The sequence below is a fragment of the Equus przewalskii genome, chromosome 2 (genome assembly GCF_037783145.1).
Source record: "Equus przewalskii isolate Varuska chromosome 2, EquPr2, whole genome shotgun sequence".
Lineage (NCBI taxonomy): Eukaryota > Metazoa > Chordata > Mammalia > Perissodactyla > Equidae > Equus > Equus przewalskii.
Genome location: NC_091832.1, coordinates 36,521,963 through 36,545,078, shown reverse-complemented (window position 1 = coordinate 36,545,078; position 23,116 = coordinate 36,521,963). Strand labels below are relative to the sequence as shown.

Below are 23,116 nucleotides of genomic sequence, written 5' to 3'. Positions count from 1 at the left end.
AGACAGGGACTGAACGTGTCCCATGCATCATTTGTTCCCCAGTGCTGGCTTACTGAATGAATTACTCTCTGCCAGTGCCCCCTCCAGTATCTGTCGCACTGGGGCGGGGACTTGGGTTCCCGGGAGCACTGCAGGCCTTGTGGGCCAGCCCAGCCCTCTGTGCCCTCTCTTAGCCCCTCGCTGCTGCTAGACACAATCCCAGGAGGGTAGGAGAGGAAACTGCCCGGCGGAAATGCTGTCCCCTACACTTGACAAAGGGAGAAACTGAGGCTCTGACGCTGCCTACTCTAGTTCTGGCTCCCAGCCCCTCCCTGCTGTTTCTATCCACTGCCCCTAAGGACCCAAGCAGAGGGGGCAGCTCTTTGGGGAGGGGGCGGTGGGTGTGGGAGCTCTTCTTCCAATGTCCTTGGAGACTTGCTCCCTCCCTGCCCGCCTCTCGGGCCAGGTGATAAACCGCCCACAGGCAGAGGCCGCGTTTTTGTTCAGTGCTGTCACCTCTGTGCTGGCACATGACTGCTCGATAAACGCATGAACAACAAACAGGCGAATGGCAGCAGAGTGACGTGAGCCCAGGCCTCTCCCTGTGTCCTCCGGCCCCCCCTGAGCCATTGCTGGTGATGACTCAGCGCCCAGAGCAGGAGGTCTGTGATGTGCCTGACATTACGAGTTACCTTTCCACACCCCACATCCCTTCGCCTGTTGATTCAACATTTAGGGGGCTCCTTCTAGGGCAGGCCTGGGGATGGCACCAGGGTTTCCAGTAATGAGCTTGGTGGGGGTTCTTGGAGGGCAGGAAACAGCCTTTCTTTCCGGGCTCCTCTGCCCAGCACAGATGGGCCAGATGGCCGAGTTGTCTTCAGTGGACCCAGGCCAGTGTCCCAGTGGCCGGGTGAGGTCAGAAGCACCCACCCTTCCCCGGGAGACAGTGCACGTGGTCCTGTCTGGGAGATGTGGGCTCAGGGCCTGGATTATCATCTGAGGGAGGAACTGGACCACAGACATGTCCCAGGATGTGGGGAGTCGGGGGAGGAGGGAAGGGAAGCGCCTCGGTTAAGGGGCTCCCGGGCAGTGGCACTCAGGGCCACTTGCGGAGCCAAGTGCATTCTCTTCCTGCCCCTGCAGGAGGGCAGAAGGTTGAGGGTGTGGCCCCTAAAGTCAAAGTGATCCGGGGGCCCGCCTCTGACTACGTGTGCAGTAGCGTCTAAGCCTCGGTTTCCTTATGCGTAAACTGGGGAGAGTTCTCTGCTGGTGTGGGCATGACTTGACGATGCACATAAAATGCTTCACAGAGCGCCAGGCACATCTCACCCGGAAACATCCTTACCGTCGGATGAGGAAATGGAGGCCGGGGGGAGTTGTGCAGCGTGATCTGAGAAGTCAGGGGGTGCCGGGAGCAGACACATGCCAGGGGCTGCCAGCCAGGCACCCGGGTCCGTGGTGCCAGGTAGGAGACAGGTGCGTTGGAGCCAGGAAAATATCATGACTTTATTAGCTACACTGACAGCAGCGCTGAGGGGGTTGGTGGCTGCTGTCGCTGCGTGGGATGGTCCGAGGTGGGGGACCACACTAGTTAGCATTTCCCCAGGTGGGGGCAGGGAAGGCTGGGCCGGGCAGACGTGGGACAGGAGTGTGACAACCGCCAACCTCGGGGCTGCAGGAGTGACGGCAGTGGTGTCTCTGGAGACGGGTCCCAGTCGGTGGCTCAGAGGCAGGGAGATCCAGCATCCAGCATGCCGGATGGGGCCTGCATTACCTCCCGGGCCCGGGCGGCGGCCACGGCTGCTCAGCCAGCTCCTGCTCCAGCTGCTTGAAGCGCTTCTTAGAGGCCCGTTTGGGCCGGAGCCGCAGCAGGCAGCCCGGGAGGCACTGGTCCAGCACACTCTGCAGAGGACAGGGAGGGTGCGAAGGGACAGCTGTGGCCGAGGCCCACCCCCAGAGCCCCCCTCCAGTCCCGACCTGGGGCGAGCCCCACCTCCAGCATGAAGGCCCCCACGAAGTTGAAGGCGACCAGGGCCAGCAGCAGCAGCTTGAAGCAGGTGTCGGCAATGTTCCTCAGTGCCAGCGGCCCCTGCAGGAGGCCGGGGACCAGGAGGAGGCCCACCAGGATGGAGCTCAAGAGCGCCAGGGCCACCAGGAAGGGCACTGGGGGTGGAGGACTCCGTCAGGCCAGGGAGCCCCTGAACACACACACACGTGCCACACCAGCCCCCAGCCTCCCTCCACCCGCACCAGCCCCACCACGCGGCAGCACCGTTGGTGTAGATCGGCCGGCGGAAGGGCGCCCCCTTGGACATGGCCGCGGCCAGGATGAGGTACTGGAAGCTGGACAGAGAGAAGACCACTGTGTTCTCATAGTTGGGCAGGTTGTCCGGCGCGGGCACTGTCCTGTTCAGTGGCACGAACCTGGGGGCACGGGGATCGGGGGTCAGGGAACGAGCGTGGAGAGGACGGGGCGGGCTGGGATTTGGGGGTGTGCTTCCTCCTCACCAGGGCTGGCCTACGGTCAGGAAGTAGCCCCCCAGCTGCACACTGGCCACCAGGGCCACCTGCAGCAGCAGGCTGCCCAGCACGGGCACGCTGAGAAGTGCCCCCGGCGGCCGCGCCCGCCCCAGCTCCAGCGCTGGCCCCGTACGGCTCATGAGCACCGCCACCGTGGTGGTGATGACCAGGTCGATGGTCAGGAACTGCAGGTCGCCCAGGTTGGTGTTGATCTGCAGGCAGGGGGCGGAGGGCAGAGGGGAACCTGAGACGTGGCTTAGCCCAGCCCCAGCCCCAGGGCAGCCCCTCGTCTGACAGGGGAGGTACCAGTCCTGCCTGTTAGGGTCCGATGGGGAAGGTATCCTTGCCCTCCAAGCTGATGGTGGGGGCAGCAGCCTCCTGCCCCTGGGGAAGCCCCAGTCTGAGGGAAGAGACACTGCACTGCCTTCAGGGAGTCCCTCTCCCACTCTGAGCTGACCCTGGGAGCCCAAAATCTGCTGGGGCAGCTTCCCTGTACCCGCAGGGCACCCCCAGCCTGAAGGGGAGGCATAGGTTCTGCCGTGTGGAGCCCTCAGTTACAGGGGACACACAGCTCCTGCCCTCAGGAAACACCTGGATTCACAGGGACAAGCTCTGCACTGCCCCACAGCGTTGTCTGCGTTCAGCGGGGGCGAGAAGCACATGCTCAGAGCAGGCAGGGGAGACGCCCTCTGAGTAGGATGTGGGAGGCCAGCCAAGGCCCGGGAAGGCAAGTGGGGAAGTGGGTGGACCCGTGGGAGCGGGGCACAGGCCTGGGCTCTATCCCACTCGTGCCTCCACCTCCTTCACTCCCACCCGGGCTCTGCCTCAGTCTCCCCTGCAGACAGGGAGCTCCCGAAGGACAGCTGCTCCCGTTTCTGAGAACCTACTGTGCACCAGGCTCTGTGCTCAGCACGTGGCAGAGCAGGCTTTGAGGCCGCACCAGCTATTCCTGAACCTGCCGGGTCCCTAGCCACACTGCCGGATACCCTTGCCCTGGCCGGGCACGGGGCCTGCTCTCCGCCCCTGCAGACACTCACCGTGTAGAGAAGCAGGACGGAGATGAACTGAGTCAGGCTGTACAGGGCCATGTACTTGAAGACGCTGAAGGACGTGTCGAGCGAACAGCGGCCCTCCCTGGAGAGCAGGCTTGGGGTGTCAGGGGGCCCAGCCTGGCTGACGGGCCCTGCTGAATCCCTGCCCGCCAGCCCGCTGCCCATCTCACCTGATGACCATGGGCACACACTCGATGCTGGCCACACTGGAGGTGAAGGACGAGACCACGGAGGCCTCGGCCTGGGAGAGTGAGATGCCCACGTCAGCCGCCTTCAGGGCCCCACAGTCGTTGGCACCATCCCCACACATGCCCACGCAGTACCTGACAGAGAGGGATGGGTGGGCATGGCCCGTGCTCACACGCTGGCGCTGAGCCTGCGAGGCGCCTCCCCATCTGTGAAATGACCCCGCCTGCCTCACGGGCCTGCTGGCAGAACCAGGGATGGCCAGATCCCCACTGCCCACAGGGTGCCTGGTACGCATGGTGGCTGAGTGGGTGCAATGACTACTTTGAGCCTGACAGATCTAGAGAGGCTGCTGGGGTTCCCTGTGAGGCTGACGGCTCTCTAATACCTGAGGTGGGAGGCAGGGCCTTAGGGACCAGCTTGTCCCCCACAGGCCGCTCACCCACATGCACTCACTGAAGCTTCTGCAGCTCGCACACCAGCTCTGTCTTCTGCTCAGGGGCCATTCGGGCAAAGACGGTGCCCTGGACCAGGACCTGGGAGCACAGGGGAGGAGCTGAGGCGGCCACAGGGTGGGGCTGGGAGAGCCAAGAGGAGGGAGCAGAGCAGGCGGAGGCAGGGGCTGACCAGGGAGGCTCGGGGACAGCCCTACCTTGGGCAGCAGCCTGGGGAAGTGCTTCATAAGGACACCAAAGGTGGACCCGCTGAGGGCCAGGTGGCTGGATCGGGGGTCTGGCTCCACGATGTAGCTTGCGGCCTGGTCAGGATCCTGGGGGCCCAGGAAGCTCGGCTCAGCTCCCCCTGCCCACCCCGGAAAGCTGGGGCCTGGGTCAGGGGACATGGGGGTGGGGTCACCAGTGGGGTGTGTGGCTGGAACTCTGGGTCAGCCTCACCTTAGCCCCGTTCTCGGCTGTGGAGGGTTCCACTGGTAGGAGCTCGAGGGAGGCGGGCTGGCCTCGCTCAGGGGGGGTGGCGTGGACAATGACCAGACGCTCCTGGGGGCCCACCATGCCACAGCCCCGGGCCACAGTGACCGCTGTCTGCAGGTTGTCCCCTGGGGAGGTTGGGGCAAGGTCAGGGTCCAGCTGCTATCCAAGGGGGCCATCCTCCCCTGACACTTATAGACGGGAAACTGAGGCTGGCCAGAATCCACCCGCCATGACTGGCTAAGTGAGCTCAGGCAGGTTATCAACATCTCTGAACCTCGGCTTTCCTGTTCACAAAATTAGGCATTGAAGGTCTTAGGAGAAACAGGCCTGGGTTTGAGTTCCACACGTGCTGCTCAGTGCTGTGAGACGTCAGTGCAAAGCATGTGGGGGGGAGGGCCGGGAGGACAAGGACACCTCCTGACCTCCTCCATGTCACCCTGGCTAGAATCTTTCTTTTCTTGCTCCATGAAATTGTCACAACTTTTGAGGCTGACATAATTGCCCCTATTCCTCAAAGGTGGAAACTGGAACTTAGGGAGGTCACCCAGCAGGTGAGTCGCTGGGCTGGCACCCAGGCTGTCCAATGCCACTGAGGGCTCTTTGGAAGTGACTGTACGCCTCCGAGTCTCGCCTTCCTCATCTGTCAAACGAGGCGACCAGTACCACTTGGGAGGCATGGTGTGGAGATCCGTGAATGTCTGAAGAGGACCTGGCCTGAAGCAGGGGCCCAAGGAGAGGCCCCAGGAAGGGATGCTGGGTACCCTTCTCTCTGCCCTGGACAGTTTGCCCAGATTCTGCCCTCCCAACCCAGGCCCTGCTGGCACCTGTCACCATGACGGTGCGGATGCGGGTCCTCCGCAGAGCCTGGATAACGGGTGTCGTCTGTGGCTTGAGCAGGTTCCTCATGACCAGCAGCCCCAGAAGGCTCAGATCCTGCTCCACGGTATCCCTGGCGGGTGGGCAGAACGAGGTCAGAGGTCAGGCAGTGGCCAGGGCATCTTCCCCGGGCTCTGCCTGCATGAGGGCCTCCGTCTGCCCATGCCTGGGCCTGCGGCTCAGCCCCTGGGTGGGGACAGCGGACGGGCCCACCTCGTCAGTTGCTGAGCTGCTTCCAGGCTGGGTGCGATGGGCAGTGGCTTGCTAGCGAGGGCCACCACGCGGTAGCCGGCAGCTGTGTAGCTCTGCAGCATCTGGGCGAAGTCGGTGGGCACTGCCAGGGAGAGGCAGGTGTCAGTGGGATGAGGTGGGGGCAGGGGCTGGGTTCCCACCCCATTCTGTGCCAGTGCTGACCAGCAGACTCTGGGGCCCCCCCTTCACCTGTGGCGGGGTTGCAGAGGCCCGCCACCAGCTCCGGGGAGCCTTTGACGTAGGCCTCGGGCTGAGCGGCCCCCGGCCAGGCCACTACCACGTTCATGCGCTGCAGGGCTGACGAGAAGGGAAAGCGGCCGAGGATGCTGAGCGGCACTGGGGGCTCCTCCTGCAGGTGAGAGGGGCAGCTGAGGGGCTGGCCTGTGAAGCCCACTCCTCCCACCCCACACCCCCAGGCACACCTTAAGCTCACCGTGCCCTGCAGCTGGGGCTCCCGAAGAGGGGGTCTCATTACCGCCAAGACCTGGGTCCCAAACACCGAGTCTGCAGCTGGCCCCTCCTCCAGGACCTGGGAGGCAGGCAAAGAAGGTTGGCCTCCGAGGGGCTGGTGCCGGCTGGGCCTGGGGCAGCCAATCCTTGGCCCATGGAGAGAGGCAGCAGGAGAGACTCAAGTGAGACTCATGGAAGACTTCGTTCCTGGGAGACCAGATCGAACAAAAGGCCAGAACACGGGCTTTGGAGTCGGGTGGACCCAAGATCAAACTCTGGCTTTGCCACTTACAAGCTGCGTGGGCAAGTTAGTCCACCTCCCGCAGCCTGTTTCCTCCCTGTGAAGCAGGTTTTAAGCTTCCTTCCTGGGCTATGGGGAGGAGAACGTGAGGCCAGGGATATGCAGCCAAGTGCTGGCACACAGTAGGTGCTCAGCACGTGGCCCTGGCCAACGTTATTGCTGACGGTGGGCATGACAGAAACCACCCTGGACATCCTAGGATGAAGTCAGGGCCCTGCTGCCCAGAGGCAGGCGGCTGACCTGCTCGGCCTCCTCACCCAGCCAGTAGATTCCACCATCTTGAGGTCCATGGGGTCGCCCACTGGGGTGTCCTGGAGCCGGCTGAGGGCATGGCAGGTGGCCAGTGCTCGGAGCAGGGGGCCCGTGGGCAGGCGGTGGGGCTCTGGGACCAGGGGCAGGAACGCCTGCCCCTTCAGGGGCACCACCCCCATCACATCCAAGCTGTCCTCAGTGAGGGTGCCTGTCTGCGGGGGACAAGGGGGCGGGCCAGGGATAAGTCCGGGGTGAGCCGCGCCCTGCTGAGTTGGGTGCACACACGTCAGGCCAGGCGGGTCCCCTGGGAACCCCAGGAGCCAGAGCTGGAGTCAGAAGAGGCCCTCTCTTGCCTCCAGACCCTCGCACACGTGGGTCCCCCTGCCAGGGTCGCCCTCCCCAACCCTCACTGTTCCTTTGGCTGGCATCACTTTCACCAGGAAGTCTTCTCCTTTAACCCTACAGCTGGGCCAGGTGGTCCTGGCTTTGGGCTCCCACCCTCGGCCTCTTTGCTTCCCCTCCATTTGTTCACTGCGGCACCAGGAAGACGGCCTGGCCACGCACAGTGCTCAGTGTACTTACTGAATGACTGAGTGAATGAATGCAGGAGTGAACGAACACCTGCATTTCCCACACTGTATCCCAACCGCCCAGTTACACACCCGGCTCCTTTGCTGGCCTGGGAGCTCTCTGAATCTGATCACGCCCCACCCTTTCAGTTAAAAAACTCTCCGTGGCCCCCAGTGCCCTCAGAGTAATGTCCACACTCCTCACCAGAGCCCGCCAGCCTCTGCCCGATCAGGGCCCTGCGCGGCTCGTCCCGCCCCTCCTCCCCACTGCTCCCCAGGCCCCAGGCACACAGTCTGCTCCTCCAAGGAGCCACAAGCCACGCTGCTTGTTCCCCTCCATCCCGCTGGCCCTCCCCACGTCTCAGTGTGGCCCACCGCTCCCTGAGGTCACCCAGGGACCTGCTCAGAGGGGCCTTCCAGGACTGCCCTCCCTCTAAGAGGGGACCCCCACGAACCATCTGTCATGTATCCCACTAGCTTCCTTCCTAAAACCCATTGCCACCTGTGGCTCTCTGTGCTCCCCAGGTCTTACATTCTGGTCAGGGGACATCTCTGTGTGGGGCACTACTGTGTTAAGAGCAGCACTGGGCACACAGTAGGCCCTCAGTGGTTCTCAAACAAATGAATAAATGATTTAAGACATCTCATCTCCCAGACCATGAACTTGACACGGACGGGAGCTGGTGGGGGGTTCCTCTGACTCTTTCCACTCCAGGACGGGACCTGGCGCCCAGCAGGCCCTCGATCAACACTGCTGAATCAAGAATGCAGGTGTGGAGGCCTGGCCATGGTGCCCCTGCCCCCCAGCCCTGAGCCAGCCACACCCTGTGGTCCCCACCTTGTCGAAACACACCAGCCGGAGCTTGCCACCCAGGTTGATGCGCAGCGGGTGGATGCAGAAGATGCCCTGGCTCCGTAGCCGGCTCTGGGCGTACAGCGTGCACACAGTCATGGCGGCCGGCAGGGCGGGCGGCACCACCACTGTCACCAGGTCCAGAGCCCGGATCACAATCTCATGCAGAGGCACCTGGCAGGAGGCCCCATGAATGCCAAGGCCAGGCTGGGTGGGCCCTGGACCTCCCTGGCGGCCTCCACCCGGCCCCCAAGGCTTACCTGGTTGCGGTGTAGGATGAAGATGCTGTAGATGGTGCCGAAGAAAGCTGAGGGGACAGCAAGGGACTCAGCGGGATTTGGCATGGGGCCCCAGGAGCCACTGGCAGAGTGGAGTGCAGGGCGACACTCACCCAGGACAGAGAGGGCAGCCAGAAACTTCATGCTGTGTTTGTAGAACTTGAAGTTGATGGGCCGGGGATGCAAGATGGAGCTCACTAGGCCCCCCTTAGCCGTGCAGAACCCTGGGAGGAGATGGGGAAACTGAGGCAGGGGAAGCCAAGGGTCAGGATGGTCTCCCCAAGCCCTACCCCACCCGCACCTCTGGAGTTGTAAGACATCATGCTCCCGGGGTTAGCAATCGCCAGTTTGGGGTCATGCAAGATGGTCTCTAGGCCTTGCCCAGCCCTCATTGGGTTTGGTAAAAACTGAATTAGTGGATAGCATCTGCAAATTGGGTGCTTTCACTTAAAAATCCAGATATGTGGCTTTTGCTGAAAAAGTCAGATCTGGTGACCCTGGGTCCTATTCCCATGTGGCAAGAACCTGCTGGAGTTGTGCAGTGCTGCTCCCTCCCAAGGGGTGGGCTCCTTCCTGCTCGCCCCATCCCTGCCCCCTCCAGCCTACCCCGGTCTGGGGTGGGACTCGCCCAAAGTCTCACAGCGGGGCAAGGCAGAGATGGCCCCGCCCGGCCCCACCCCGCGTCCCCTCTCCTCTAGGTGCTGGGCACAGCACCCCTCCCCGCTTCCCCGACTCCCACCTGTCCGGGTCACCACCGCCAGGACTTGGGGTCCTACAAAGGCGCGGGCCTGCAAGACGAGGGTCCCGCAGAAGAGTGTGTGCCGCCGGTGGGTCTCTGGGCAGTAGGGCCCCGGCCCCTCCGGCAGGGCCGTCTTCAGCACTGGAACGCTCTCCCCTGGGAGGGACGCGGTGTGAGGCCCACAGGGGCCTCCGTGCCACTCCCTCCCACCAACAAAACCAAGCGTTCTGCACAGACTTGTTTCATAAGGTCTCATTTAATTCTTGTAACCATATGTGAGAGCTCAGTGCCCGCGTTTGACAGAGAGGGACACCGAGGCTCAGAGGGAGCAGAAGACACAAAGACACAGTGAGACAATCCTGGAGGGACGTGTGCCAGCCAGCTACCAGGAACCGTCTCTCGGGGGAGCCAGACAGAGCGTGTGTGTGCACGCATGCGCACAGTAGGGGGCACTGGGGAAGACCTCCTCCTTCGGAATTATCTTCTAACAAGCTGTGTTACTTTTACAATTCAAAGCAATGAAGGTACTGACACCAGGGGGCTTAACCTCCGCGCAGCCCTGAGCAGGCCGCCTGGCAGAGGAGCGTCTCCTACTGAGTCTGAGGGGCGGACGATTAGCAAGCGCTGAAGCCAGGAGTGTTACCTGAGAGAAAGGAAAAGAAAACTCCAACTCAAAGTGCTGGTGCAAGCCAGGCAGAGCGGGTGGGCGGCAGGGAGGCAAGCGCAGGGGGCCGCGGGCGGGGCTGACCTGTTAGGGAGCTCTCGTTGACCATGCACTCGCCAGCCACCAGGGCGGCATCGCAGGGCACCAGCCCGCCCTCCCGGGGCAGCACCAGGCAGTCTCCAGGCACCAGCTCGCTGGAGTCGACCCACTCCTCCTCTGCGGGCAAGGGGAGCCTCAGCATGGCCCGGCCTGGCCACCGCCCCCCGCCTCCCTCCCTTCGCGGCTCTCACCTCCCCCAGGCCGGCACACGCACACCCGCACGGACAGCTTGACCATGTCCCTCAGGGTCTGGCTTTGCTGTGGGCAGGGGGACAAGCGGGCAGTGGGTGGACGGAGGCCCCCTCGGGGACTTCCCTGCCCTGCCCCGTCCACTTCCCACCACCTACCTTTCTGGTCTTGTACAGCGACAGGCAGATGGAGACGGTGGAGATGAGGAGGATGCACAGGGCGTACCAGTAGTAGTGGTCGGCCAGCCACAGCCCGATGCTGAAGGCCTGGAAGCCATAGTAGGGGTTCAGTGCCTGCGGGGGAGGGGCGGGAGGCAGCATCAGGGCCGTGTGCCCAGGGCAGCCCAGCCACAGGCCAGGCCTCCCGTGCCCACAGGAGCAGAGGGCCCGGCAGCCGCCAAAGGACTAAAGCCAGGCCTTTCTCCTGGTCATCCCATCCAGACGTCCCTTGAGCCGCCAGCCTCTTGGCTCTGAAGAGACAGGGGCACGTCAGGGCCTCCTAAGCACTTCACCTGAGTGTCAGACAATGTTGATGACGATCCACAAGGTGGATGCTACCATCAGCTCCATTTTACAGGCGAAGAAACTGAGGCACAGAAGCGTTAAGTCACTTGCCTAAAACCACACAGCTCCCAAGAGGCTGACTGGCCTCCAAGACCTCTCCCTTCATGGGCGTCTGCCCCGGCTCAGAGGGCTGGGGTGTGGACCATGTGCTCTAGATGTCACTGCCCCGGTCACTGGCTTCACCTCGTCCCTGTGTGACCTTGGGCGTGCCACGTCCCCCCTCTGAAGCTCGGGTTCCTCGTGCGTGAACAGTATCCCTACTCACGGGGCTATCTGCAGAATGAAAGTATGTAATGCACAGAAAGGACCCGGCCTCTGGAGCTTGGCTCCAGGCCCGCAGTGGGAGCCCAGGCCGCGTGGGTGTGCCACTTGGCCTCCAATCCCCAGCCCAGCCTGGACCAGAACCTTCAACTCCACCCCCTCAGATGACTGGGCTGGGTCTGAGATGACGCTCCACTACGGAGGACAGGACAGCTGGTCCAGTCTGCCACTGTAGAGTGGCCCAGAAAAGGCAAGCCCCTGGCCAAGGTCACACAGCCCACCCAGGCCAGAGCTGGGGTGAGGCCCAGGGACAGCCCTACCTCATCCACCAGCAGCTGCGGATAGGACTTGACTGGTACGCTGATCACGTTGGGGCCGTAGATGGTCTTCCTGTAAGAGGAGTGACAGAGCCATCAGGGGGAGGGGGTTGTGACAGCTGGACTCTCAGGGGTGACAGAGCTCCCCACTTTACAGCTGGGGAAACTGAGGCCCAGAGAAGGCAGGTGACTGGAAGAAGGCCACTCCTGGAGGGGCAAGATGGGGGTCCCCAGCTCCCAGGACATCTCGGTCCAGGGCGGCACCCACCTCACGGTTTGGTCATGGGGGCCGAGGCCGGAGCGGGAGTGGTGGATGTCGTCACAGGTGCGGCCATGGTCCAGCAGGCTGGGGAGGGCGGGGCCGCATGTGGGTGACGAGGCCTGAGCTCTGGTTCCCTCACCCCTTCTGGGCCACTTCCACTACTGAGCTCCCGGGAGAAAGCAGGACCCTCACTGATTCTGGGCTTAACTTTCTCCTTTTGTTCCTCTGACTGGGCTCCAAACCAGTTATTTTACGGAGGAAGGAGAAGAATGAGTGATGATAACATTCACAGTGACAACAGCAGCTATTATCTAGTGACGCCGAGTGCTGTTTACAATGGTGATGCCTCAGGGAAGTCACCTAACCTGTCTGTGCCTGTTTCCTCATCTGCAGAATCGGGGTGGGGACAGCCCCTGCCTCGCAGGACTCAGTGGATGGAAGGAGACAGGCCCACAAAGTGCATGGCGGTGCCCAGCACCCACTAAGCCACAAACAAGTCAGAGACTTTTTGCCCTTCTTACGCAGCCGAGGCTGCTGGTGCCACCCCCACGGCCCCTTGGCACTCACCTGTGCACGATGCCACAGCTTACGGCCAACACCTGGCTCTAGCAGGGGCCTTCTCCTGGCTGGGTGAGCGCGCTCTGCCCAAGAGCCAGGAAGGCCGGCAGCGCGGAAGCTCGAGTCCCCGGGAGCAGCCCGCAACCAACAGTGGTAGGCAGGTATGGACAGGTGCCCTGGCCTCCGCACTCCCTGGTGAGGGCGCCCCAAGGTGCGGGCTCTACAATTGCTCAGGGAGATCCCCAAGGGGGCTGAGCGCCAGGTGCCCTGACACCCCCACTGGCTGCCTTCCTCTCCCTGCCTCACTTCCCCAGTGTTTCCTGGGATCACCTTCCACACCATCTCCCCTTGAATCCTTGTCTTGGGGTCTGCTTCTTGGGGCTCAAACTGAAACGTGTCATGAGCTCATATTTATGAAACGCTTAGCAGGTGGCAGGGCAGGGACAGGACCCCAAAAAGATGGTCCGAGGCCAGAGCCTATGGTCTGATTCACAGCGGCGTTACCACTTGGCCAGAGCTGCGCTGAGCCTGACACGAAGCTTGGACACTTCACCCTCAAAATAAGCCGGGGAGGCAGGGATTCCCTTCCTATTTACAGAGACCCCGCGGCCCGGAGAGGCTCAGTGGCTTGCCCACAGGCACAGGGGGCTGAGGCACAGAGCTGAGAGGGGAGCCCGGTGGGGCCACCCCTTCCGCCCGCCCCAGCACTGGCGGGAGGCGGGGTGACGGCGGGAGGCGGGGTGACGGCGCCGGGCCCGGACCCCTACCTGACTTGGCAGAAGGCCTGCTGGGTCTCGATCCAGACGTAGCGGCGGCCCTGAAACAGGTAGTAACGCAGCATCCGCTGCTGGGGGAGAGGAGAGGCTGGGCTGGAGGCGGCCCGGCCGGCAGGTGCAGGGAAGGCAGGGGAGGGTGGGGCAGGCAGGGCCAGGGCCAGGGCCGGGGCCCAGGGATGGAGGCGGGAGAGGCTGGGAAGTGTAAAGGTCACCCAGCACCCCGGACGGTGGGGACAAGAGAACCAAATGTGCCTGGAGCATATGGGGTCCACCCCCTCGTGGTACAGAGTGTGAAACTGAGGCCCAGAGAGGGGCAAGGACCTGTCCAGAACCCAGCCGTCCACTCACCGCCTCTTCGTTCCTGTGGAGCTGGGCGGTGTCCTTCCATGCGCCCTCTGGTACTGCCCCCACGGCCGCCTGGCTCCGGCTGTCCTCTGCCTGGGCCTGGGGGGGCAGCTCCAGGCTGGGGAGGGCGTGGGGGTTACTGTGGAGCTCTGGGAGCTGCCCCAGTATCAGAGCCTTAGTGGGAGGGGGTCCGGGGGAGCAGGGGCTTCTGGGAAGGGACGATGGGGCTGCCTCACCTGTCTTCACTGATGGCCTCCGTCTGCACCTGGACAGTGTAGAGCTGCCAAGAACTATCCTGGAAGACAGAGGTGTGGACTCAGTCCTGGAAGAGACCCTGCCCCTCCCCGGCCCCTCCCCACAGGCAGGTAGCCCCTGCTGGAGGAGGCAGGGATCCAGGAAACAAGTGACTGCCCTCAGGAAGCACCTCGCCTGCCCCTTTGGCCCACTGCTCAGATGGGAAAGCTGAGGTCCAGAGAGGAGAACGACCCGCGTAAGGTTCCACAGAAGGTCAGCGGCCAGGCCAGGCTGAGCACCCAGGCGTCCTCCACCCCGAACCCTGGCCCACTGCACCCCTGTCCGGCTCCAGGCTGCCCCGGTTGGGCCCGGCCCTCACCTCTTTGTCTCTTATTTCGATGACGAGTGTTTCCGCGCGGGCCAGGTTGCATGGCTGGAGCCGCAGCCGCACCCCCCACACGGGCTTCCAGCGGAACAGCAGCAAAGGGATCCCCGCCATCATCCAGACCACGGCGTGATAGCCGATGACCCTCCACGGACTGCCACAGTAGCCGCTGAGCCTCTGCGGACGCAGGCAAGGGGCCGGGTGGGCGAGGGGCAGGGAGGAAGGAGAGACCGAGGGCGGGGCGGCCGGGTACCAGTCCCACCTGGAGTGTCCCTGCCCCTCCCTGCCACGCACCACGGATGAAACTGAGGAGCTGAGGGGATCGACAGACGTCTCTATCGTCAGGGTCCCATAGCCGGCCGGCGTGTTGCCCACGAGAGGGCTGCTGTCTGCAGACAAGGGGAGAAAGGCCATTCGCGGGGCTCCTCCTCCCCTTTCTTTGAGTGTAACAAGCATCGCCATTCACAAGCTGGTCTGATAAACCCGGTAACGCGAGTCCTCCCGGCTCTGTGACCTGGTGGTCCCGTCGCCTCTCACTCAGGGTCTTGTTTCCTTGTGCATCTGGCCATTTCTGGCTGGGTCTGGGCCCAGAATTGGGGGACAGCCCGGTGAGCACCCGAAGCTTCTAGAACACCCACACATCCAGCCAGTGGATTCCTGTGTCCCACATCTCCATCCGGGCCCCACCTGAGGGCAGGGGTCCCGGCTGCTCCTCCTCGTTCAATGCCCCTGCCCAGCACAGGCCTGGCAGCGAGGAGATGCTGAGAAGCCGAGTCTGGACTCAGAGAGGTTGGGCCCATCCTGAGGGCAGCCAGCAAAGGGGCAGCCCCCTCCAAAGGTGAAATGAGGGGGACCCAGCCACTGAGAGTGGGCCGGAGAGGAGGGGTGAGCCGAGCACACCCCCAGGCCTGAAGAGCGAGGTGGCTCCTGTCTGGGCCTGGCTGAACAGTTCACAGGCTTCCTTATTTAACCCTCTGTGAGGAAGGGCCTGCTATCACCCCCATTTTACAGATAGGTAAACTGAGTCTCAGGGAATAGCTCCGGGCAGCCCCGCTGTAGCAGTTCTTTATTCTCTTGCCTCCCCCACTAGAGGGCCGTGGCCCAGCGGGGCAGGCAGGCAGAGGCGTGCTGGGGCCCTGGAGGGTTGGGGCTCCCTGCTCCCGCCCTGCGCAGCCTCTGTTGGGCTTCCTCTAACTGCGGTCCTGGGCTTCTTGGAGCATCTGTCAGACATGAAGATGTGGCCCTTCCCCAGACCTGCCGAAGCAATGGCGGCTGGGCATCTGCATGCTTCACAAGAGCCTCTGGAAAATGTGATTAAGGGTTCGGGACAGCCGGGCAGGTGTGCGGCGGGCTGCTGACGTTCTGGGCCCCACCCCCTTCCCTGAGCAGAGCCCCAGAGCCCGGCAGAGGTCTGACCTAAAAGCGTCCACCCAAAAAGCCCAGGGTGTCCCAGGAAGCGGCCACTGTCACAACATCCCCAGCCCCTTGGCTGCTCTGTCCCCAAACACTTGGGCTTCTAGAGCTTCCCGAGCCCAAGAGCAACCATAATAGTCAACGCTTCCCGAGGGCTCACTATGTGTGGGCTCTGCTCCTGGCCCTTTTTACATGGCCAACACAATAACTCTGCCACGTAAGCACAATCATTATCCCCTTTTTATAGGAGCAAATGAGGCTCAGAGAGGTTAAGTAACTTGCCCAAGATCACACAGCAAGTACATGGCAATGCCAGGATGCAGGCCCAGGCAGGCTGACTCCAGGGTGGATTTTAATCTCTCTGCTACACCACCTGGGAACACCTTGAGGACAGCCATGTGTCCCCATCAGACCAGGCAGAGTCTGTCCTCTCCTATACCAGCGCCTCCATCTCCTCTCATGACGATGGGGATAATAATCACTATGGTAATGACCACAATAAGAGCAGCCAGCATCCATTAGGCACTTCCCAGTGACGAGAGTCACTGGAAGCCTCTCCCCGAATCAGCTCACTTAACCTTCTAGCAACACGAGGAGAGCACTCTCAGGAAGGAACTGAGGATGAGAGGCGCAAAGACGCCCCAGGAAATGGGGAGCCAGGACGTCGGAGGCCAGATCCTGTGCTTCGGGGGCTCTTGTGGGCCCTTGCAGAGAACAGGGTGCTTGCCCTGCACCTCCAGAGGCCTCCTCAGCCGGGTGACTGAGCCCCACCCACAGCCAATCCCTCCGGCCACACCACCAGCCACTCGCCACTCAGAAAACAAACAGCACGAGCTCCAGGAAGAGCCCCCAACCATTGGGGACCGGCTCACAGCCGGAGGGGCAGGAGGCTGGGGGGCCTTCTTCCCTGGGGCTCAGGAGACCCCAGCTCTCTGGGGCAGCCCCGGGGAACTCCTCTGGCTCCTGGCCTGGGGGGCAGAGGAGCAGGCACTCATGACTTCGCAGGTCCTTGGCCACCTACAAGCCATAGCCCTTGCTCGTCCCTCTTGAAAAGGCTGCAGCCCCAGTTGCTACTGGAGTCCCACCTGTCTTTTTTGCCAGAGGCCCTTGCCCGCCGTGAGACAGGGTCCAGGGCGGCTAGTTTCTCCTGCCATGCGGCTGTTCTTGGGACGTCTCGGCAGCGGAAGTTTATAGGGCATTTTATAGGGCAGACAGAGGCCAGGCGCCCTTCAAAGGCTTTACATCCACCAAGGCACTGCCTCCTCACAACAACCCTATGAAGCAGGTACTTTTATCTCTATTTTACAGATTAGGAAACTGAGGCCCAGAGAAGTGAAGGCAGTTGCCCAAAGGCCACAGAGCCAGCAAGCAGTGGGATGTGGACCCAGGCAGTCTGGCTCCAGGGTCCACGCTCTAACCATGGCCACACCACCACCACCATCGTCATTGTCGTCTCCATCAGTAATTGTGCTCCCGGCTCTCTTACAACCACGCCGGGTTTTATAAGCCGAGTGCCTTGGCCTCTCTGGGCTTCCATGTCCATCTTAGGATCATAACACTGAAGCAGCTGGCACATGGGGTGTTTGAAGTGTCTGAAGTGTGGGTAGGGCCTGGCTCCCCAGCCAAGGAGGTGTGGCTCTGCTCTGAGCCATTCCTCAGGCTCCCTTCTCTTTTCCCATCACCCAGTCTGAAAACCCACAGCTGTGTCACTGTCCCGTGTGCTCTCAAGGGCTTCTCCCCGTACCTTAGACCCTCAGGCCAACAGCTCGGCCGGGGATGCAAAGACGCCTGCAGCGTGCCGAGCGGCCCTGAGACCCCCAAGTGGCTCACTTTTGCTGGTGCTGATCTGATTTCACCCTGCGACAATCTTGCAACTTCTCTACTTCACAAATGAGAAAACAGCCTCGGAGCGGCAGTCTGCCCACCAACTTGGATCGAAGCTAGAAGGGGCCTGTCTTGCTCTAAAGTCCTCTCTGCCACCTCACCCATATCCAGTGATACCCATCATGACATCAGGCCCGCATGAGGCATCGCCCATCCTGCTCACGGTTCCTGGCACGTGGCTGCGGCTCAGGAACCACTTATGGAATGAACGAACGCCTGCACATCTCGCGGACATAACAGGGCCTGGAAGCCACGGTGCTAGGAGTCTCAGTGTCCATCGCCTGCCTCTGGGTCAGTCAGCTGGCAGGTGCAGAGGAGCGAGCCTCTTCTTGAAGGGCCCTGCCAGAGCGCCTTGTGCCACCCTCGCTTTCTTGCTTCCCCCAGGATCTAACACTGTTCCCTCTGGGAGGTTCTTCCTTGTGCCTCTCACACACCTGTCATTTCACACATCAACCTTGGGAAGAAAGAAGGGAGAGGAGCAGGAGGAGGAAGTCGCAGCTGCGGAAAAGTCTAGTCTCCTGGCAGGATCAAGCCCAGGGCCCCTCCTGCAGGACACCTGTCAAAACGCTGCGATCTGCTGGTTTCGCTCTCTGCACATCTCGGCCTCCCCAGGGACGGCACAAGAAGGCCAGGCAGTGTCTCATCTCTCTGGGTACCACCACTCAGGCCAGCCCAGCGCAGGCACACGCGGGCCGTGTGGCATGAGAATACTTCCACGATGAGTGTACTCCTCTTCTGAATGGAAGCGACTGCTCTTCACGCACAACCCTCTGAGGGAGTGACTACTATTATCCCCATTCTACAGTCGGGGAAACTGAGGAACAAAGCTCTGAAGTGCCCCACCCAGGACACTTCATACAGCTTGAAAGGGAGAAGCTGGACATGAGTGGGTCCGAAGGAACACATTCCTCTTGGTTCATCTTCATGGCCACCCCAAGATAAGTATGAACTAGGATCCCCATTTAAAAGGAGGCGCAGGGGCTGGCCCCGTGGCCGAGTGGTTAAGTTCGCGCACTCTGCTGCAGGCGGCCCAGGGTTTCGTTGGTTCGAATCCTGGGCGCAGACATGGCACTGCTCATCAAACCATGCTGAGGCAGCATCCCACATGCCACAACTAGAAGGACCCACAATGATGAATATATAAGTATGTACTGGGGGGCTTTGGGGAGAAAAAGGAAGAAAATAAAATCTTTAAAAAAAAAAAAGGAGGGCCCAACAGGTTAACGTGTCTGAAATCACACAGCTATCAGTGGCCGAGACTACGAGACTAGACCTGAACCCAGCCTGACTCCTGGCCCGGGGGCAATGCTGCCAGCCGTGCAGAGCAGGGGGCTGGAGTCAAAGCCATCTGAGAACGTCTCGTTTCCTGCGGAAGCCCCGGTTTCCTGCTGGTGGCCGGGCAGCAGCCCAGGGCAGTGTGTCCTCCTCCTTCGCAGTGGTTCCCTGTGGCCAGGGGCTCTTCTCCTCTGCCCGGCTAGCAGGGTCAGGGGCAATCTTCCAGCAGCACCCCGCTCTTTGGCTCTTTGGCTCTTTGGAGAGTCTGGGGCCATCTTTCCTCAGCCTTTCCCCTCCCTCACCCTGAGTGCATTCCAGACTTTGGGGAGTGGGGAGCGAGGGGGCAGCTGGGGAAGGAGAGACCTGAACTGAGGGGTCTGCAGCTGAGAGAGGATGCTCAAGCCATGGTGGGCCCTTTGCTAAAGCCTGGGGTGTGAGTGACCTGCACAGAGATGAGATCCTTCTGGAGAGGCATGGTCTATTGGCCCCACTGGCATGGGTAGGATTTAGATCTCTAAGAAGGATGGGCCTGGGACCCTGGGGTGGGCAACATGGAGTGTGTGGTCCTTGGACCTGGGTGCTGACAGGCTTCCTCGGGGGGCTGAGGCAGGGGATTGGGAGTGGGGTGTTGTCCCCAGGACACTGACCCAGGGACTCAGGAGCCCTGGCTTCTCCCACCGCATTCATTCATTCGGCCAAGACAATACTGCCCAGAGGCCCCGGATGCGGTGGCCTCCAAGCCTTTTCCCCGACCTGGGCATCCGTCCCTGCGCAAGGAAGTCCAGCGGGAGTGGGGCATCTCCCCAGCGCCCCGCCACCGCGGGCCCCCAATTACCCTCTTGCACAAGCGCCGGTGGTTCCTCTCCCAGGGCTGCAGGAAGGCGGGGTGGGGACGGCTCTGCGCGGCGCCAGCCCCGGGCTCCGGGCCTCTCTGGGACGGGCCCGGGGGCCGACTCCTCGTGACGGGGGAGGGGGCAGGGGCGGGGATCCCCCCGGGGGCCACTCCTCTGGCCCGCGACCCCGCGGTGAGGGCGTCGCTCCCACGGCAGGTGCGACGACGGGCGGCCCGGGGTCCGCACCTGGTTCCCGGTCGGCCCGGGCTGCGCACTCACCTGCGCTCATGCCGGCTCCTCGCGCTCATCGCCGGCCCCGGCGCTGCGGCCCGTGGCCCGGGCCCGGGCGTCGCGATGCCCCGCGGCGGGGGCGCGAGGCGGGAGGCCGGGGGCGCGGGGCGCGGGGCGCGAGGCGGGGACGCGGGGCGGGAGGCCGGGGGCACCTGCAGGACCCGGCAGCTGGCGCGCCGGGGAAGGTGCCGCAGTCGGGCTCTGAGCGCCGCCAAGCCCCGCCCGGCCACTGCGGCCCCACGTCCGCCCGCCGCGCCGCGCAGGCTGCTGGGACTTGTAGTCCGAGCCCGCGTCCGCACCGCACGCGCAGGGCCGGGGCGCTCAGAGACGGACCGCAGGGTCCCCAGACAGACACGCTGACACAAAGGGGGACGCTCAGGGAATCCGACAGGATGACCTTCAGACACGTGAACACACAGACACACACTCAAAGACAGTAACCCTCAGACACACAAACACGAGTACACAGCACCCCTCGCACCCCAGACAGATTCACACAGAGAGGTGACACTTAGAGATACAGGCACAACAGCCACAGACACACACGTAGATACACCTGCAGCGAGGCCAGAGTCCTAAGACACAGTCACAACACAGTCACGCACAGAGGTGACACTTAAGAGACAACACAGACATACGCAGTGGTGCGACACTCAGAAACATAGATATAACAACTCCCCACTACACGCTCCACACGTGGAGTCAGCCCCAGCTGCATACCATAGTGGTTAAGGACTATGCATGCTAGTTTAAGCTGGCCTCCATCTGTTCCAGGCTATGTGACCTCGGACGAGTCACTTAACCTCTCTGGGCCTCGTTTCCTAACCTATAGGATAGTGATGACATTAGCTTCATAGAGTTGTTGTGAGGCTCACATGAGAAAAAGCATGTAAAGCACTTGGGACAGTGCCTGACACTTTTCCATAAATGCCCAAGAAGGAAGACACACCTGCCCAGAGACCCACATGGTCAGAGAAGCTGCACAGAGATACGTGTGGACACGGGGAGTCTCTGTGGTGATGCACAGGAGGCCTCCCAAATGCCAGAGAAATAGCAGAGGTGTAACCCAGACCCCAGAAGCCTCACAGCATGACTGCAGACACAGCTGGGACGCATGCAGGCCCCTGGGAAGGCACTGGAGACCTCATGCTTGTATGCAGCATCATCACACTGCCCATAGTGACAGGCACAGACACGGTGTCCCCTGACCCTGGGGTTGGTGGCCTCTGGACTACGGACCTCCAAAGGTGGCGGGTGAATTAGAGACCCCAGGCTCCGGGGCAAACCAGGAAAGGATCATGTTAGGGCCGAGGATAGGGCTGGGCCCGGGCATTGTCACTTATCCAGTATGAATTTATGGAGTCTCGGGCACTGCAACACTGCTCGGCATTGAAGAGGCTGCATCCTCTGAGCCATCTGGGAGGGAGCACCTGCCCCCCGGCCCATCGCCTTGGTGGGGCAGGAGGCCAGGGGAAGCTTCCTTCCAAACCACAGAGGATGTGGGAGGCCCTGCCATCTGCCTGGGGTTACCTTTGGGGAAGTGGATGTCGAGTGTGGTCATCTGGGTGGTCTGTGGGCTGGGCTGCAGTCACCTGTGGGCCAGGACAGATGGAAGAGCTTCTGTTCCGGGGCTGCCGCTCCTTTGGGGGCCCACGGGAAGGACATAATACTCCTGGCAAAAGGCTTGAGAAGTCACTAGTTTGGACTGGTTTATTCTAGAGCACAGCTTCACTTCTCAATTTCTCTAGTTTCCCCAGATTTTTGAAACAAAAGGGGATTTTCTTATCTAGTGACAAACCGCATGACAAGATTATGGCTGGCTAGACACATAAAGTCAAGTTTCAGCAATTTGTCTCCTGGTTTCCCGGGCAAGGAGGAGGAGGGCAGGAAGAGACTGTGAGTGACGGGAGCCAGTCCACGGTACTCCCTCCCTGCAGCAAGCAGTCAGCGTGATGTGAGAGAGGAGAAATGAGCACGACTGGCCCTGTGCAGAAAGATCATCCTCTGAACAGGAGGCCTCTAACTCTGGCCAGTCATGTCAGAAATATGCCAAATTGTCGAGTCCAGAGGGCTGGGAAGTAATCACCTTTGTAGTCCACACAGCATCCTTTTCACAGAGTAGGTATTTGAGACAAATCAGTTAAATTGAATTTATGCCCTACTGCAAATGCCGTACTGCAGGCTAGATGTTCACATTTATTGAAAATTAATATACGTTTTTATTTATTTAGAAACATTTTTCAGCTTTATTGAGGTATAATTGACAAATAAAATTGTAAGACATTTAAAGTATGTGACGTGATGATTTGATATACTATACATAGTGAAAGGATTCCTGCCATTGAGTTAATTAACTCATCCATCACCTCATATATTTACTTTTTGTGTGTGTGTGTGTGTGAACTCACATTTCTTCTTCTTTTTTTTTTTTTCTTTTTGAGGAAGATTAGCCCTGAGCTAACTACTGCCAGTCAGTCCTCCTCTTTTTGCTGAGGAAGACTGGCCCTGAGCTAACATCATGCCCATCTTCCTCTACTTTATATGTGGGATGCCTACCACAGCATGGCTTGCCAAGTGGTGCTGTGTCCGCACCCGGGATCCGAACCCACGAACCCTGGGCCGCTGAAGCGGAGGCCACCGGGCTGGCCTCCATATTTATTCTTATTTAGACTTCAACCACCATTCTAAGAGGTGAATGCTGTTAATTCCCATTTTACAGATAGGAAAACAGAGGCACAGAGGTTCAACAACCTGTCCAAAGACAAGGTAAGAAGAAATGGCTGGCTTTAGTGCTAGAGAAACTCGGAGCGTTCCGTAGCATTATTTTTGTGAATGAAGGCGCATCGTCTGGACACCATCAGGGCATAGAAATAGCATAAAGGACAAAATCCTGTCTTTTCTTTGGCCGAATCTGCCGTTTTATTAGAAAAATCTTTGTGCCTGTTGTAATAGAACATTTGCCTGCAATCCAATGAAAGATGAAATAAGCAGTAAATTAAACTACCAGTTGATAACATATTCCAGTTTAGCTCGAGTTAAATGGAGTTAGTGACCTGCAGTTGCAAACTTGATGTCTGATGAAGCTGATCCGCGGTGGCCCCTCCCCAGCGCATCCTGCCTCCTATCAGTGGCTGGGGTGGCAGAACTCATCTTCACGAGCCATTGAGCTACTCATGAGAAAAACCCATCTCTCCCTACAGGTCTAGAGATTAGGAGCAAGGTCGAATTGCCCATGAATCCAAGGAACGTGCCCTCCGCTGGGCTGGCAGAAATCCGTTTGGTGTGAACAGACAGGGAAGGCAGCTTCTGCCTTACTGCCCTCCAAATACATGGTGTGGGATCTGCCTGAGGTTTTTCAGTTCTCACTTCCAAATTGCAGGCTTTAACGCCCGAGGACTGGGTACGCGTGGTCTTACCGAGGTGGGCAAGAATTCTGAGCTGCCTTACTTAAGGGCAAATGCCTTGCTCTCTAAATTTCTAATAATTCAATATTTATTCCCTTTTTCTTGGTGACCTTGCTCTTAGGTGGCA

General features: G+C 60.8%; 1 protein-coding gene across 9 annotated transcripts; it reads right to left on the bottom strand.

Annotated features, from left to right (window-relative positions):
* Positions 1 to 1,465: 1,465 nt before the first annotated feature.
* Positions 1,466 to 21,322, bottom strand: ATP13A2 (ATPase cation transporting 13A2). 9 transcript variants are annotated; one of them, XM_070601575.1, is made up of 29 exons: positions 21,116 to 21,322; positions 14,184 to 14,278; positions 13,884 to 14,066; positions 13,507 to 13,565; positions 13,274 to 13,388; positions 12,917 to 12,996; positions 11,598 to 11,675; positions 11,333 to 11,402; positions 10,347 to 10,481; positions 10,191 to 10,257; positions 9,985 to 10,116; positions 9,237 to 9,392; positions 8,611 to 8,721; positions 8,480 to 8,526; positions 8,205 to 8,393; positions 6,803 to 7,009; positions 6,228 to 6,323; positions 5,984 to 6,143; positions 5,756 to 5,876; positions 5,491 to 5,615; positions 4,631 to 4,791; positions 4,390 to 4,506; positions 4,194 to 4,273; positions 3,722 to 3,874; positions 3,537 to 3,633; positions 2,488 to 2,711; positions 2,252 to 2,403; positions 1,973 to 2,142; positions 1,466 to 1,881 (listed from the first exon to the last, which is right to left on the bottom strand). In XM_070601575.1, the coding sequence occupies exons 1-29, from the start codon at positions 21,144 to 21,146 to the stop codon at positions 1,750 to 1,752; spliced, it is 3,543 nt and encodes a 1,180-aa protein (XP_070457676.1). In that variant the 5' UTR covers positions 21,147 to 21,322; the 3' UTR covers positions 1,466 to 1,749. The 9 variants fall into 9 exon arrangements, with proteins under 9 accessions (XP_070457676.1, XP_070457687.1, XP_070457716.1 ...); XM_070601586.1 differs by having other exon boundaries at positions 12,917 to 12,993; XM_070601615.1 differs by having other exon boundaries at positions 12,917 to 12,966.
* Between the last annotated feature and the right edge of the window lie 1,794 nt (positions 21,323 to 23,116).

Coding starts and splice junctions, on each gene's coding strand:
- ATP13A2 (XM_070601575.1), bottom strand. CDS start 21,146: ATGACCACACTCGACATCCACTTCCCCAAAG. Junction 12,997..13,273: donor TCCACAGGAACGAAGAGGCG/GTGAGTGGACGG, acceptor CCTCTCCCCCAG/CAGCGGATGCTGCGTTACTA. Junction 2,404..2,487: donor CTGACCGTAGGCCAGCCCTG/GTGAGGAGGAAG, acceptor CCGTGCCCCCAG/GTTCGTGCCACTGAACAGGA.